We start from the raw sequence: 16105 nt of genomic DNA on the forward strand, positions 1-16105 counted from the left end.
TGGTTCTAAACCTATGGGTCATGACCCCTTTAGAGGTCAAATGACCCTTTTACAGAGGTCACATAAGACCATCTGCATATCAGATATCTACATTACAATTCATAACTGTATTAAAATGGCCTTTTTGATTTAGACCGAAAAGGGGGATGGTCTGATGTATTTTGATGCTAATTACTGCTTACTGTCTCTGTGACCAACCTTTTGCTTAAAAAAAAGCCATCCCACCTGGGCAGGGCAAAGGAGATAGGTGGGGCTAGGAAAGAGGATTCTGGGAAGAAGAAGGACCACCACCAGGAGAAGGAGACCTGAAGTGAGGAGAAGAAGGCCACCATGGGTTAGCTGGAGGAGAAGCACCTGGCCGGCGTGGATGGAAAATTCAGCCCAGATGAAGAATATTAGCAAGTATTTGGGATTACGGATGGGAGGTAGCTTGATAGAAGTTATTGGAAGCAGATGGCATGAGATTGAGGGCAAGGATCCCATGTCTGGCCAACTATGGGAGGTAGTTTAGAGAATTGATATCTGCCCTGCCCAAGGTTAACTAAGGCTATTTTAAAATATAACAAGTGTCTGTGTCTTGATTGATCACTAGCTAGGCCTACAGATAATACTGGTAATACAGATAACACATATAATTTAAAAACAGTAAGTGGCACCCAAAGTGGTAGGCAGGTATCCACACTCTTAAAAATCATATTGTTATAGTCTGAAAAGGTAAATAGCTCCCAGAGAGGGTCCATAGGCCAGAGAAAAGATGGCTACATACAGTTGGAGAGACACAGGCAGTAAGGACAAGAGGAGGCAGCAGTTTCGGACCGAGCTTGAGGGTACGTGGATTGGGAAAAGGATGAGTGAACAGGCTAGAGACACCTAGGGACCCGTCCTGTGGAATGGATACCGTAAGGTTCACTCTTGTTTCCCTTTAACCTTTCCTCCCTCTTTTGTAAGATACTTGGATTGTATAATAAAGTTTAATTGTTAAGAAACAGAGCCAACACATAACAGTAGCAAAATTACAGTTATAAAGAAGCTATGAAAATAATTGTATGGTTGCGCATCACCACAACATGAGGAAACTGTATTACAGGGCTGCAACATTCAGAGGGCTGAGAACCACTGGTCTAGAAGGAGTGAGGTACTGTAAAAAGAGGAGTGAATGTGCCTCCATGTGAGAGTGGGCATCATGTGTATCAGCTATAAATGCACATAATACTCCTTATGAAAAAACAATTGCAAAGTATCCTGAGATATGATAAGGCCTAGTTATTTTTCATGTAGGACAAACAATCCTATCCAGTCACCACAAGAGAGGCTCTTTCAAAGGTAAAATATGAATAGCCATGGTGTCTACTTTACAGATGTGCTGTGAACAAAAGGCCAATGTATGGCCAAAAGGTCGATGTATGCTTTGTGACTTCCACATTCCCTGTGAGGAAACTCCACTCAGACCTGGAGCTGATAAGTTTATAGCATGGAACCAGCTACAGATAATCTGTTGTAAAAAACAAAACAAAACAAAACAAAAAAACAGTTTATTTGTATGTAAGATGTTATTTTTAAAGTCCTTGTTTGAAACCAGGAATGTGTTCCAACGTCACCAAACCGAAAATAAACAAACAAGTGAACAAAGCCAAAACAACACAAATACCCACACACATTGTGAGCCTCCATTTATTGCCCCTTGTGCTGGCAATGTAGTCACTGTGTGTGGGAAGGACTGTAAGCTTTGTCACAGGTAAAAAGTCTTCGTGGGCTTTACCCTTGGACACACCATGGATACCTTGATGTAGACTGGGTAGAGCCATTCTGGGCCTGGAATTCAGGAAATGGACCTGGGGACTCCACCTGAACTATTGTTTTTCTAATCGACCCTCAATGGGAGAAGGAGACTGCCCTTCACACGTGACACAGGCAGGCGGAGAAGAGAGAACAACAGCAGGTTCAGACCCTGCTTGGACACATGTAGATCAGCGAACAGGCTGGAACAGCACGCAGGCCAGAGACACCTAGGGACCCATCCCGTGGAAAGGATAACAGAAGGTTCACTCTTTTTTTCCTTTAACCTTTTTTTCCCTCTTGTGTAAGATAGTTGGGTTGTATACTAAAGTTTAATTGTTAAGAAATGGAGCCTACAACCGTGGACTCACACAAAATGTTATCATCCTGATTTGGGCATGTGTCTGTCTTATAGAAATTATGCGCATCTGCATCTTGACATGATAATCTTACTGATAATCTTCATTAGCTTAACCAGATATTCACTTTAAGCACTGTTAGTAGATCTTTAAGGCCCATCCTGCATGGCAAGCTTTATGATCCCTATCATTTTTAATCGAACCTTATCTAAAGCATTTTAAATGCATTTGTAGGATTTTGTCTAATCAATGTTTTCATTAAGGCCAAAGTAATGACTTTTTCCACCTCTTAATTAGGTTCTTACATGGAATAGAGTTATTTTAATTAGGACAGAGGATATTCTCACTTCAGTGGCAGTTTTATTTCTGGCCAGATCAGGCATTGCTCAGTCAGTGCCAGTCCTTGAAACAAACATGTACCTCCTTTTAACTAATATCTATCAACTTCAAGGGAAAAGCTTAGGCTGTTCTACATTAGGCAGTATGTGCTTAAAAATGAACCAACTCCCCACATAGAAAGCAGCAGCAACAACAACTGGGTTCAGAGTGTTGACTAAGTAAGATAAGGAAGCGTGCACACACCGCAGGCCACATGCTTGATGTCAGTCCCGTAGTCACTGTGAGGCGAAACAGAACAGGACATGCCCAATTTGTATTGTTATCGAAATTACAACCACCCACAGCAGGAGTGAGCACAGTCGGCATGCTGGAGTGATTCACTTCAGAGGCTGTGGAGAGCAAGATCCTTTCCCTACCACTTACTTTGACTTCTTCATGTACAGCCAGTAGACGACACCAGCAACGAGGGCCGCGAGGAGGAGACCGACTACAATCCCCACGATTAGTTTTGCCTGGTCATTCACCTTTTCTCTGTTCTCATCTACAACAAAGAAGAACAGGGCGTGCAATTACAGCCAGTGCCAAGAAACTTTAGAAGGAAGTTGGCGTCTTTACGACTTCTTATTACTGGTGTCTGAGGCTCACTAGCGTGACTTACATGCAAACTTGTGATTTTGACAGGTAAGATATTTTTAGACTTTTGACTATCTTGTCTCATTTGGTATTGAAAATCAAGTCAAGTTTTGGACAGCTAGGAGAGTCACTCATAGGAGGACACTTCATCAATCTGGACTGATAGGCAAGGAAGAAGAGTCTGCAGGATAGTACCTACCACTCACATCGTCTGCCTCATCGTGTTCTTGAATACTTACTGAAATGAAAAATGTTAATATGGAATTAAAAACAAAACTTGCTGATAAATGAAAGTCACCTTTACCATTATAGTATGACGTAATAATACTTTGATAAGACAGCTATTCCAGAGCTAAGGGGGAAAGAAGAAAAAGCACACTTTATACAGCCAAAACTTCCCTACAGAGGAATTCATCTTGTTCAAAAGAGAGGAGTTAAAAATAAAAGTATTTTAACGTACTAGAGAAAATTTATAACCAATAAGTATTTGTCTAAACTCTGTTAGTTTCTTATGGTCTGTGCCTTTCTCGGGAGCTTCTCATTAGAAGGAACAGGCTGGCCCTTATTAAGTCTATAATGCTGTGTTGCTCGACTGTGCTCAATTTTTTTTTCTGCCCCTATTTAGGAGAATTTCTTTTCATTTGTTTTTGAAGCAGGAGTTGGGGTGGAGGTGTTAAATGGGGCGCTCTAAAGACTATACAGCACCCTCTATGATGTTCGCCAGACTTCCAAGCAGCTGACTGTGCTATGGTTTAAGTCCAGTTAAGGCTCTGGGCTCTTGTGGAGTATCATTAAATTTCATACACACTCTTGAGTGCGCATGAGTCTGCATCAGAACCCTCTGTGGTGTGGGATAAAATTCAGCCCTACACTCCTCAGTTTAAGTTCTCAGGTAGGAAAAAATTTGAAAATGGCTGCTTTAAATGCAGAGAAAGCTGAAGTGTCTCACTCAACAGGTTAATGTTAAAAAGATCTGTTCAGTTAAAAAAAAAAAAAAAGGAGAAGGATGGGTTCTCCCTAGGTAGTACAAATCAATGCTCACTGGATTGCATTGTGTGAAGTCAATGACTGTAGTCAATTCTGTGTAGTCCTCTCCAGCTAATCCACCGGGCCTTTATATGCCAGTCCGTCTGTTAGGGATCATTATCTTTCAAAAATTGCTTTATTCCATAAATATCTAGCTATTATATTCATAACATACTAATGCAAGGATTCCAGCTGATCAAGAAATAAACATTTGACAGCAGGTCAGCTAACATCCTGTCTAAAGGTGAACCTTACTCTAGGTCAGTCCTGTTTTAAGGTTGCCATAGTAACATCGCAACGGGAATAGTAACAGAATTGAAAATGGTGTCTAATTTCCCAATAAATCATGCTTTTCAAAATGTTTCTCTCTCTCAAAAAATACATATGAGCTAGGATTTCAATATCGACAGATTATTTTTTTTCTCTAAGATAATTTCACCTATTTCCATTATGATTCAAAACAATGAGAAAAGAGAAACTATTGCAACCTGATTTTATTAATTACCATATCATTTTTACTACAGATTTGTCAATTGGCCAAATTTGAAGCATTTCTGTATTAAAATAAGGGTAGGATGATAAAGCAATATATTGTACTCCAAATTAATGGTGGAATTAAAAATTATCAAATGCATGCCTTTGACAAAATATTTTCAGATAATTATTGAGTTATTTGACTCTGGATCCATAGCATGGATTAAATCTGAGGAACCCATTCCTTATTCTTCATTATTCTTGGCTGGATTCCTACTTTGGAGAAACATGTCTGAGTCCTAATATACAAAGTGACTTAAAAACTGTGAAGACGAGGGTAGAAGAAGAATGGAAACCAGGGATAAAAGAAAAAAGTAACCTCATGGAGATGACATCAAATGTAAAACAAACGCATGGAACTTACCAGGATGCAGTACAGGGAGATGGGACTGAAGATGTTAAGTTAATGAAGAAGTAACTTCAAAGTTTCTTACGGTTTTAATGCCAGAAATGAAATACTCACTCGCAGAGACATTCAGGGAGTTTACTGTTCTCTCCAGTTGGTTTTCTGCTGTGCAAGTTAGTGTAACATTCTCTTCAGGGGAAATGATAATTTTACTATAATACCTGCCATTGATATAAGGAGACTCCTCTGTCTGGAAGGAGAAGGAAGATGAGTTTAGAAGTGGAAACGCACTTGACAAGTCTGGGAAAGAATAGTGGTGGATGACACAGGACAGGCGTGATGATGGCCTACAGCCTGCTTTTAAGGATGTGTGCAACTTAGATAGGATCTAAGGCTTTACAGTGGGCAGAAACGAGATAAGTAAAGCATCCACGGCATTTCTTTGTCTATGATTCTCCTGGGGATTTTGATAAAGCGATCAAATTTTTTTCTTTCCTCATAGATGCTCAGTGTCAGTTAGGCTTTTTGCACTTGTTTCAAAGCATGTTATTAGTCTTATAATCGCCAGTCTTCCTTCAGTGAACGCTAGCATTTGTGAATGAGGCCAGTGTCCTTTGCTGTGGACATCGATGCTCGTACATCAATTCTTTGCAGCGAGACTCTATTCTCTCGTCTTACACGTTATTTCAAAGTCCAATGCGTGTATGATTTGTTAATGGGTAAATTTTCTCAGAACCTTTTTGTCAAGAAAAAAGTGTATTTTAAATGATAATTTAAGTGCATTTGATTGTCTGAGACACAGACGAGGGCATCTCTGTGTGTGATACCTTCAAACGTAAGAGACAACGCAGTAGTTTTGAGCTTTATTTCCCCGATGAGTAGGGATGAGAAACATTTCTTTAGGTCCTTCTCAGCTACTGTGTTTCATCTTTTGAGAAGTCTATGTTTAGATCTGTATCCCATTTTTGAGGTTTTTTTTTTTTTAACTTTACAAGTTTTTTGCATATATATTATGATTTTAAATTGTGTTTTTATGGGATCTCCGAGGTGAGAATGTATGTCTCTGCATTTATAAGTGTTTCTTGTGCTTTTTCTTTCCTTTGTTCAGTCATATTCCAGCTTGTTTTTATTTTATCTTATTTTGCTTTATTGCTATGTTTTAATGCCTTATTCTTTTTGAATGAGAGTGAAAAAGAAAGGGTGTGGATTTCAGTGGGACTGGGAAGAATCTAGAAGGAGTTAAGGGAGGTGAATCTGTGGAACTGTAATCAATATGTTGCACGAAAAAATAGACTTTCAATAAAAACAAGGAAAAAAGAATATACCTGAAAAGATTTTTAAAATATTTGAAAATTAAAAAGAGAAAGAAGGCAGTTCAGTCATTCTTGGGATAAGACACAGTGCAACATGCCAAAGCAGGTATGCACTCCTACCCTTTTCTTGGTCACTTATTTAGACTGTGTCCTATGTTTTTCTCTCTTGGCTTTATTTTTAACTATACTGGAGGTGTCTTGAGGATAGGAGTGCAGTAGCCTCTATTCCCTGGGAGCTACCTCATGGCTGTAAACTACTAGCTTCAGCATGCCTTGGAGGGGGAAAGAAATAAAATATTATGGATGGATCAGCTCGGACCTAGAACAAGAAAAATAACATATTGTCCCTCAGGCCAGACTCAGACTTCTCTGTGACAATGAAGAATGACATTATTATTTATATCCTTCCGGTAAGTGTACCTGCTATTTTTCTCTGAGTCTTTGTACTTGCTACTTCAGTCTCTACAAAATATACTAGTTTATTTCTAGCATTTTCTTTTACATTGTTAAGTTCATCCATTCATCAGGTATGTGTGTATTCTTTCTGTATTTGGTTTTGCTTTTTTGTCCACTTTCCAGGGACCAGTCCCTACAGATTCTTCTCAATGACACTTACCACTTAACTAGAAAGAGAGAAAAAGTAGAGTAGGAAAGAAACATTTATGATCTTTTAGAATTTCACTTTTAGCACTTAATGCTCAAAAGTACTTCTTCACATGGTCAGCAAAGCAGATCTTTATTCCAAATAAAGAAGCACACATCTCAGGCTTGAAGGTTTTCTTGCCTATCTGCCCTCCCAGGCCTGGTCTCTCTGTATCTCTCTCTTTTTTTTTCTGTGTGTCTCAAATGTATTTAATCCACTCGGAAATCATTGGCTTCAAGCATGAGCACACTAAGGGTTGCTTGGAGTTAGACATATGCAAATGTATCTGTATGACTCATGGGCAAAAGCCCAAATCCGCCATGCTTAGCGAATGACATTATATGAGCTGAACTAGTGGCTCGTTTCTCCACAGAGGACAGTGGAGTTTTCAACTTCAGATTAATTTGCATCTTCTTGCTTTAAATGTGTCTGCTCAGACCTTTAATGGAGAGTCTATGTCCTGTGGCTCTTCAACTGGTTCGAATGAGCTAAGCAGACATGAGGACCCAAGCGAGGAACTACAGAGAAGATTTACCTAAAGGTTTATTAGTGCCCCTGAGCAGATTGATTAGTAGGATTAAAGTTCTGAGCCCTTGGGAATCGGCTGGTCTGTTCGCTCTTTGTCTTGTCTCTCTGTCTCCCTCTTTATGGTCTGACTTTGTACTAAGAAGAGAATATTTGTCGAATTTCAAATTTGTAAACCTTTGTGGCAACGGAAGCATCTTCCCCAGACTAGAGTTATTAAGTTCAGATTAATGGCTTCTATTGCTTAGGAGGGCACAACCTAGGTAGTACATTTAGGAAGCTTTGTCCTGGTCCTGGTCCTGTAACAAGCAAATTGGACCATCCATTTTTAAGCAGTGATGCTGTTGGTTACTACCCACTGGGCCCAGATTCAATACGGAGTATCCATCCTTTATATATCTGTAAACAGGCAAATAATGGAGGCTACTTACACTTTGACATGTAAGTTTATGGTTCAGAAAAGTATGCGCCTTAATGATTTAATTACCTCTGTTGCAGGAATTAATGACCATGGAGAAACGTCCAATTTTAATTCTTTTAAAAGCAGATACCACAACGCCATAGTTTTTCTCCCATAGGTTTGGGGTTTAAATGTTTTCTTTGAGGTATGTTCTTATTCAAAGAAAATTAAGATGTCAGCAAGCACTTTCTCTGAGCATTTGTTGCTACCTCATGTTGTAACCAAACCAGCCTGCACTTCAAGTACCTAAATAAAACTCAGCTTTAGTTCAAGGACAGCACAGAAGAAGAAGAGAAATACTTGCTTGGTTTATGACACTTCCACTGCCAGTAATGGTCCACTGTATGGCTGGTTTTGGAAACCCTTCCACATGGCAGATTATGGTTTTAGACAGTCCACTGGGATCAGTTTTCTTGGTCATTTTAATTTGAGGTTTTCCTAAAATATTATTAAAATTAAAATATTAAAAGAGGAACTCTGGTGCCCCCGATTTGATCACTTCTCCCTTGGTGAGGAGGCCTGGAGTGGAGACAGAGGAAGGGGAAGCTGGCTATCCAGAAGAGACCTGATAGGCTGTGGCCATATGGTAGGGGAGGAGGTCCTCTTCTGTCAGAGATCTAGGGGAGGGGAAAAGGGCAGAAGAAGGAGGAAGGGTGGGAATGGGAAGATACAAGTGAGGGGCTAACAAGGGGTATGTAATCTGAATAAATTATAATAAAATTAAAATTTAAAAAAGTCAGGCTATCAAATCCTTGAAGAAAAGGTTTGCTGCTAAGGAATTACACTACCTTCTACAATGAGTGTTAGTGATTCCCTTTTCTTCAGTCCTTCAACCTCCTGAAGAGCTGTTTCACAGACATAGTTCCCAGCATCCTGGTAATGAAGACTAGAAAACGATGGGCTTGATCGGAGCCTGATGTTATCCTGGATAAATGCAGAGCACAGTTACTTCAGAGGGCACACATTTTATATTTATTTATTTATTTATTTATGTTTTCAGTTACTGTGCATGACAGTGTGTTTGTGTTTTGTGTGTGTGTGTGTGTGTGTGTGTGTGTGTGTGTGTGTGAAGTATATGTGTGTGGTACATGCACCTGAATGTCTGGATTCCTACACCTGTGCATGAGTGTGTGGGAACTAGTGCACAACATCCGATGTCTTCCTCTATTACTCTCCCCATTCCTGCCTTGAGATGAGGGGTCTTTCATTGACCCAGAAGCTTGCGTTTTGGCTAAGCTGGCTGCCTAAGAAGCTCTTGGGATAAATATGTCTTTGAAGCCCATTATTGGGATTTCAGACACTCATTGTAATACCTGGTGGTTTCTGGGATGTCACACAAGGTCCTCATATGTGGATGAAGCACATGATTTCTTACTGAGCAATCTATCCAGGCACACAATTGTGACTTTAGATGTGTGTGTTCTATAATCCGAAGTTATTATTCCTGGTCTGACATATATGAAACTTATTCTTTTAAAGCCCAAAAGACACTTTCAAAAGTTAGATTTTCTTTATTCTTAAAGTATTTGGGTCAGCCAATGTGGAGCTGTCATTCAGAGACTCCTGTCCTAGTGTTGGTTGTTTGGAACAAGTTCATGAATTTTCTCACTGTTTTCTTTATTTGGAAATGAGGTCTTCCTCTTAGTGTTTTTAAGTGTTTTGAGGATGTAACCAAATGAATAGTGCACTGGGTTTACACAGAGTAAAAGTCTCAATTGTCAGCCCTTACTACTGTGTTAGGACTATTCCATAAGCCATTCATGAAACCAAAACAGTGCTAGGCATAAATGTTCAAATTTATTTTATCTGAAGGGCTATCAACACTGGGGTTTCATTATAAAATGACAAAAAATTAATATATATATATATATATATAATTAGTAAGAAAATGTTGCTACTCTAATTTCTAAAAAGAAAGGAAATGATGTATAATATTTTTAAAAGTTACTTGACATCAGAAGATAATCATAGTTTTAGAAATAAATTGAAAATCAGATAATAAGACAGAATTCTAAGATTTTAGGACTTTATACTCCAAGATTTTCTTTTGCCTACTTCCCTGTCAACAAATGTTGAGTAGGACCATTACTTAGCAATATTGGCATTAGGGTTCAACCAATAATAGTGACTGTGTTTCATGTTTAATGTGGTAGACTCATTTCTTAAATAAAACACCTATTTGTGCTTATACAATCACTGACTATTCTACTTGCTTATAAATTACCTGGCTTTGTGACTGGTAAGTACCATAAATAGTACAAGTCAAGTAAGGATGATGAAGAATGACATTGTAATCACTTGAGAGGAGAAAAAAATTGTGACAAGATTGTGCCTAAGATAAAGTAAAAGAAATTGCTCTATGAATGAAAGAATGCTTGGTGTGCACCTTTAATCCCAACACTTGATACCTGTAGGCCAGCGTGGTCTACGTAGCTAGCTTGACCCTAGTGAGTGCTACATAGTAAGATTCTGTTTCAGAGAGGAGAGGGGAGAAAAAAAGAATAGAGGAGAGGAGAGGAAGAAGAGGGATGGAGGAAGGGAGGGAGGGATAGAAAGACACATACAGAGAGAGAGAGATGGGCAGACAGAAAGAAAGAAACACAGAGACTAACAATGTATATATAACATTGAGACTAAAAAAAATATCATTATACAATGACATTTTTTTCTAGAAGAAATTCTAGTAAGATGTTTCTGGACTCTCTGCTCATCCCTGTTACTGAGACAGCCGCCTCTCGTGCAGTGTCAGCCTCATCCCTTAGACACCATGGTGAAGGTCAGAGTGTAGAGATTTGGCTATACTGGGCATGTGGTAAGCAGGACTGACTGCTCATCTGGCAAATTGGAGACTGTTGTCATCAGTGAGCCCTACACTGACTGCAACTACACGGTCCTCATGTTCCCAGTATGACTCCACTTATGGCAAGTTCAACAGCACAGTCAAGGCTGAGAACTGAAAGCTTGTTATCATCAGGAAGGTCATTTCAGTCTTTCAGGAGCGAGATTCCTCTAACATCAAATGGGGTGATGCTGGTGCTGAGTGTGATGTGGAGTCTACTGGCATCTTCACCACCATGGAGAAGGCCAGGGTCCACTTGAATGATGATGCCAAATGTGGTATCATCTCTGTCCCTTCTCCCGATGCCCCCATGTTTGTGATGCATATGAATCATGAGATGTGTGATGACTCACTCAAGATTGCCAACCATGCTTCCTGTACTACAAACTGCTTACCCCCCTGGCTAAGGTCATCCATGACAACTACATCATCATGGAAGGACTCATGCCCACAACCCATGCCGTCACTGCCACGCACAAGATGGCCCCTCTGGAAAGTTGTGGCATGATGGCTGTGGGGCTGCCCAGGACATCATCCCTGTATCCACTGGTGCTGCCAAGGCTGTGGTCAAGGTCATTCCAGAGCTGATCAGGAAGCTCACTAGCATGGCTGTCAATGTTTCTACCACAAATGTGTCTCTTGTGGATCTGACTTGCCAACCGGAGAAACCTGACAAGTATGAGAACATCAAGAAGGTGGTGAAGCAGGCATGTGAGGGCCCACTAACTGGCATCGTGGGCTACGCTGAGGACCAGGTAGTTTCCTGCAATACTGACAGTGACTTACACTTTTCCACCTATGACACGGGGCCTGGCATTGCTGCCAATGACAATTTTGTAAACCTCATTGCCTAATATAACAATGAACACAGCTACAACAATAGGGTGGTGGATCTCACAGTCTACATGGCCTCCAAGGAGTAAGAAACCTTGGACCACCCACCCCAGGAAGGATGCGAGAGCAAGAGAGAGGCCCTCACCTGCTGAGGAGTCCCTGTCCCAACACATACCCCAGCACTGAGCATGTCCCTTGTAGTTTCCATCCCAGGACCCCAGAATAACAGGAGGGGCCTAGGGAGCCCTACTCTCTTGAATACTATCGAATAGTTCACTCACTGCATGCATAAAAAAGTGAAAAAAGCAATTTCTGCCTGATTATTAGGAAGATATTTTGAATCTTTGTTTCAAATGACGTGGACATTTATTTTCTCAGAATTTCCCTGGTTAGGTGCTCCATCTGTGGTATAATCGGTATATAGGGAAAAACTAGCCAAAGATGTAAATAGATGGTCATGGCCTTCTACTTTAAGGGCAAGCTGGACTTCAAGTACCAATTATGTGCCCGTCTTTCTCCTTATAAAAAGTATAAATGACTAGGCCCCAAGTCACAGTCTTGGAGTCATATGATTACATGAAGAAATCCCAAACAAGATCATAGAATATTCTCGTCATTTCCTAAGGGCTAGAAGTGAAAGGGCCTCTCTAGCAACAAAGAACTCATAATTACAAAAAACCTGCTTTTACAGACTGCAAAGTTGTCTGCACAGCAACTAAGCGGCAAAAAGGGCACGGCCAGAGAACAGCTTGTACTCCAGAAAGCCTGGACTTGAGTCTCTGTCCTATTTGTGAGTTTTCTGACCTATCTGCCCCAATTTCATTATAAATGATGGGAAAAAATAATGTACCAGCTGCATTTTCCACAGAGATACTACAGGCAGGATGTCAGGATGATGTCTATTAAAACGTACTCTAAAAGGCTCATCCTTTAGGTGCATAATTGTATGTGGTTGTGTGTGCGCACGCATGTGCAGATCATTCTTCATTGTGTAATCATAAAGCCACGCCACACGTTCCGCTCCAGCCCATCCATTAATGATGCCCCAGTGCGGCTGAGTGCTTCTACAATTGTACTGTGATTTGACAAACACAACAGAGGAGAAGAGTGAAAGGGCACATGGATGTGAGCATATGAGCCAAGTATAAATACACACATGAAGATGTGAAAGGAGATAGAAAAGAATCCTCAAGGAGCGCCTTCTAAGAAGCTGCACAGGAAGGGAGACTCTGTACTTACTTTCATCCACACCACAGTTGCATTCCTACTAGCAGAGATTGTGCATGACACAGGCAGGGTGTCACCAATCTGCTTGGTCACTTCCCCACTTGGGTTTAAGGATAAATCCAAATCTGTGAGACAGAAAAACGGCTTGAAATGAACACTACAAGAAAATAAGATAGTAACAATATTTTGGACCTGAAATGATGAGGTGGAAAAAAAAAAAACAACATTTTTTCCCCAACTGTACTTGAGTATCAGAACTGACTTATATGGGTAGAGCAACTAGACTGTATCAGATTCAGGTTGTTAGCCTTACAAGTTAGCATTGGTGTTGACTTGGACAAACACATGGTCGATCTAACTGATTTTGCATTGATTTTCAGTTAACATAATTGGTGCTTGGGGTACATATGCATGTTTGTTTGAGAACTATCACCTTAAGAAAAACAAATCATCTCACTTCAAGAAGGAAATAAAAATGAGGAGGTAAATATTATGAAAAAGAGCCGATAAGACATTGCAGTAGAAAATCACATATATTTAGACAGCAGGTGATAAGCATAAAAACTATCAGATAGTGCCGCTGTTTCTTCAGAAAAAAAAAAAAACCCTGACAAATAGTTGAATTATTTTTGAGATGCTATTCCGTTTTCCATGCAGTTGAAATTTTGAATAAGACCTATTATTGGGTACACTTTTAACAGATTAAAAAAAAAAAAAATACATAGGATAAACCTGTCTAAGGGTGCAGAGTTTTTCAGGTAAGAAATGGTTTTGAAAATATGAATCTTAGAGTATGATTTGCGGGAAGAAAATTCAACTGAATGGAACAAATACTCCCATATAGCAAACATGTTCTAGACACTAATGGAAGATCCACACATGAGCGATGGCTTTCGACAAAGGGCGGTGGTACCATGCACTCTACTTCAGTGCATGACTTGTGAATTCAAGACCTGGTAACAAACCTATTATACATTCACAGATCAGTGATTACTTGTTGACATATTAAGTAGTGGCATAAGCAAAGACTGAAGGAGTAAAGAAAACAGAATCAAACTGTGTTTCAAAGCAGAAAGTCTTCGCCTAAGAGCTACTATAGTGTTGCAACCTCTGGACAACTAAGTGTTTTGGTAGCTGTGGATCTACATGGGCAAAATAAAAAAAAAAAAATGAGAGAATTTGTCAGGTTGTTCAATGATGCATCATCCAGGACTGATGTTTGTAACTCATAGAATGTATATGTAACTATAGAGTTAGGGTGAGACCAAAAGTGCTTTTGTGCTTTTTGTCTCTCATGATTTTGTTAGAGCTTGCCAATCATTTCCTGTGTCATTTTGTAAAAGAAATATATATGAAGTATAGATGTGGTATTATATGTGTTGGTGTGTGTGTGCGCGCGCGCGTGTGTGTGTATGTATCATACATACTCATCAATTTGTCTACACTGGCTGGCCATTGAGCTTCAGAGATCTGGCTGTCTCTCATCATCTCTACCTGCCCTCGCCAGTTCTGGGGTTTCAGGGTTCTACTTATGCACGGCCCTTTCCTTGGTTTCTGGGGGTGGGAACTCAAATTTTCACATTTTTGGAGCAGTAGGCTGTGTACTGACTGAGGCATCTGCCCGACCCACCAATAGCATTCTCAGTGCTTGTCTTTGCTGTCAAGCAGCATCGTGAGAGTAATGGCCTTGCCTTGATTTTCTCTGATGTAGCCACAGGACATAGCATATCAAGGCTCAGAGTCATGGTTATTAAATGAGCAGTGAATGAAGCATACTTCCTAGTTTACACTAATATTAACAGCTGCACCATCCCATAGAAAAGTGGGGTGTATATTAATCTATAATATATATGTGTATATGTGTATATACATTTATATATACACAAAACCTTGGGAGGCTTTATTTGGGGAGTCAAGAACTTGTCAGTGAGAAGTATAAGATTTTAAAGGGGAAAGATGGAGTTTGAAGGCTCTGATCAGGACCCTATGTCTGTAAGATGTGGCAGAAGAATAGTAGCTGTTTCAGCAGTGACTCAGGATCTGTAGGAAATGGTCTCACGGAGAGGTTTGCTCTGCATCCCTCTTTATGTACGGATGCTGCTTTTCCACCCACACTTTACTTAATATTTTATGAAAGGGAAACAAATTCTGCCTTTGGAAGACAAGGAGCCGGAGATGAACGGCAAGATATAATTTCCATGTTTTCATTTAAAGTGGAATAAAATGATGAAGAACGTAACAATTTGTTAGCTCTAAGGAGAAATTCAGGCCTTAGCATCCAACGTTACAGTCAATACATCAAAACTAAAACACACTTGAATCTAATGGAATGCACCAAAATTCATTTACCCTCCCCCATATTCCGTTTGATTTTTCTCCCTGTTACAGACTATTGGGGTTGCTACCATGTCTTCTTCCTTGTAGTGTGTGGTTAAGACCTCCCTGTCTGTTCTGCGTGCCATGCACAGAATAGCTCCCCACTCTTAAAGATGCTTGTGCCTAACATGTCTTAAACATAAGCATGTGTCCAAGGAACTGGGATATTGGTAACTGGCCTCAAGACATGATGGAGGAGGATACCACATGACTGTACACGCACTTGTATTTGTTGGCTGTATTGTTTTGCTTTCTTTCATAGAACAGGGTTAGATAAATGGTTCCATGACTGACTAGTCCCCAGGGGAAAAATAGCATTATTGTTCTACTTAGAGGTCACCGTTTTTCCTCTAACTAGCACCTGATGGCAGACACACTCAAACTCATGAGCATGAGGACAGAAGAGACAGAGAAAAGGCTTGGCTGGTAGCAGTTTTCAACACTTCACTGTTTCCACAGGGCTCTCCAGGGTACCCATTCAACATCAGACAATCAGAAGCAACCATCTGGTTGCATTATTCCCCAGTGTGTCCTCCTGTGTCCTCTTCCAAAGTTTGGTTTCTTGCCTACATGGTTTCCAAGTATTGCAGACAGACAACACACAGCACCAAGTGCTTAGGGCAGTTTTGCTGTTACCCATTTTGACAGATGCTTTGCCTTCAAGGGATGTGGTCAAGGCAGATAGCCCAGGTCCCACGCTTAAAGCTTGCAGACATTTTTAGTTCCTTAAAGGCCCTGCAGAGAACCCTGTACTAGACACTCAGGGCATTCTCTCTGATGGCCTTCGATCTCCCTAAAAACAAACAAACAAACAAACACCAAAACAAAGCAAAAAGACCACCTTATTCTCTGCAGGATTACAGCAGATCATTTCT

At 40.2% G+C, this 16105-nt stretch overlaps 1 protein-coding gene across 1 annotated transcript in view; it reads right to left on the reverse strand.

Moving 5' to 3' along the window:
- The window catches only part of Alcam (activated leukocyte cell adhesion molecule), a 191053-nt gene that overhangs the window by 10629 nt on the left and 164319 nt on the right, over positions 1-16105 (reverse strand). Inside the window, exons 9-14 of the mRNA XM_051150040.1 lie at positions 12867-12979; positions 8743-8878; positions 8255-8392; positions 5131-5259; positions 3307-3345; positions 2898-3015 (exon numbers count right to left, since the gene is read on the reverse strand). Coding sequence (XP_051005997.1) covers positions 2898-3015; positions 3307-3345; positions 5131-5259; positions 8255-8392; positions 8743-8878; positions 12867-12979 — 673 coding nt within the window. The remainder of the gene's footprint in view (positions 1-2897; positions 3016-3306; positions 3346-5130; positions 5260-8254; positions 8393-8742; positions 8879-12866; positions 12980-16105) is intronic.

This window comes from Acomys russatus, chromosome 8 (genome assembly GCF_903995435.1).
Source record: "Acomys russatus chromosome 8, mAcoRus1.1, whole genome shotgun sequence".
Classification (NCBI taxonomy): domain Eukaryota; kingdom Metazoa; phylum Chordata; class Mammalia; order Rodentia; family Muridae; genus Acomys; species Acomys russatus.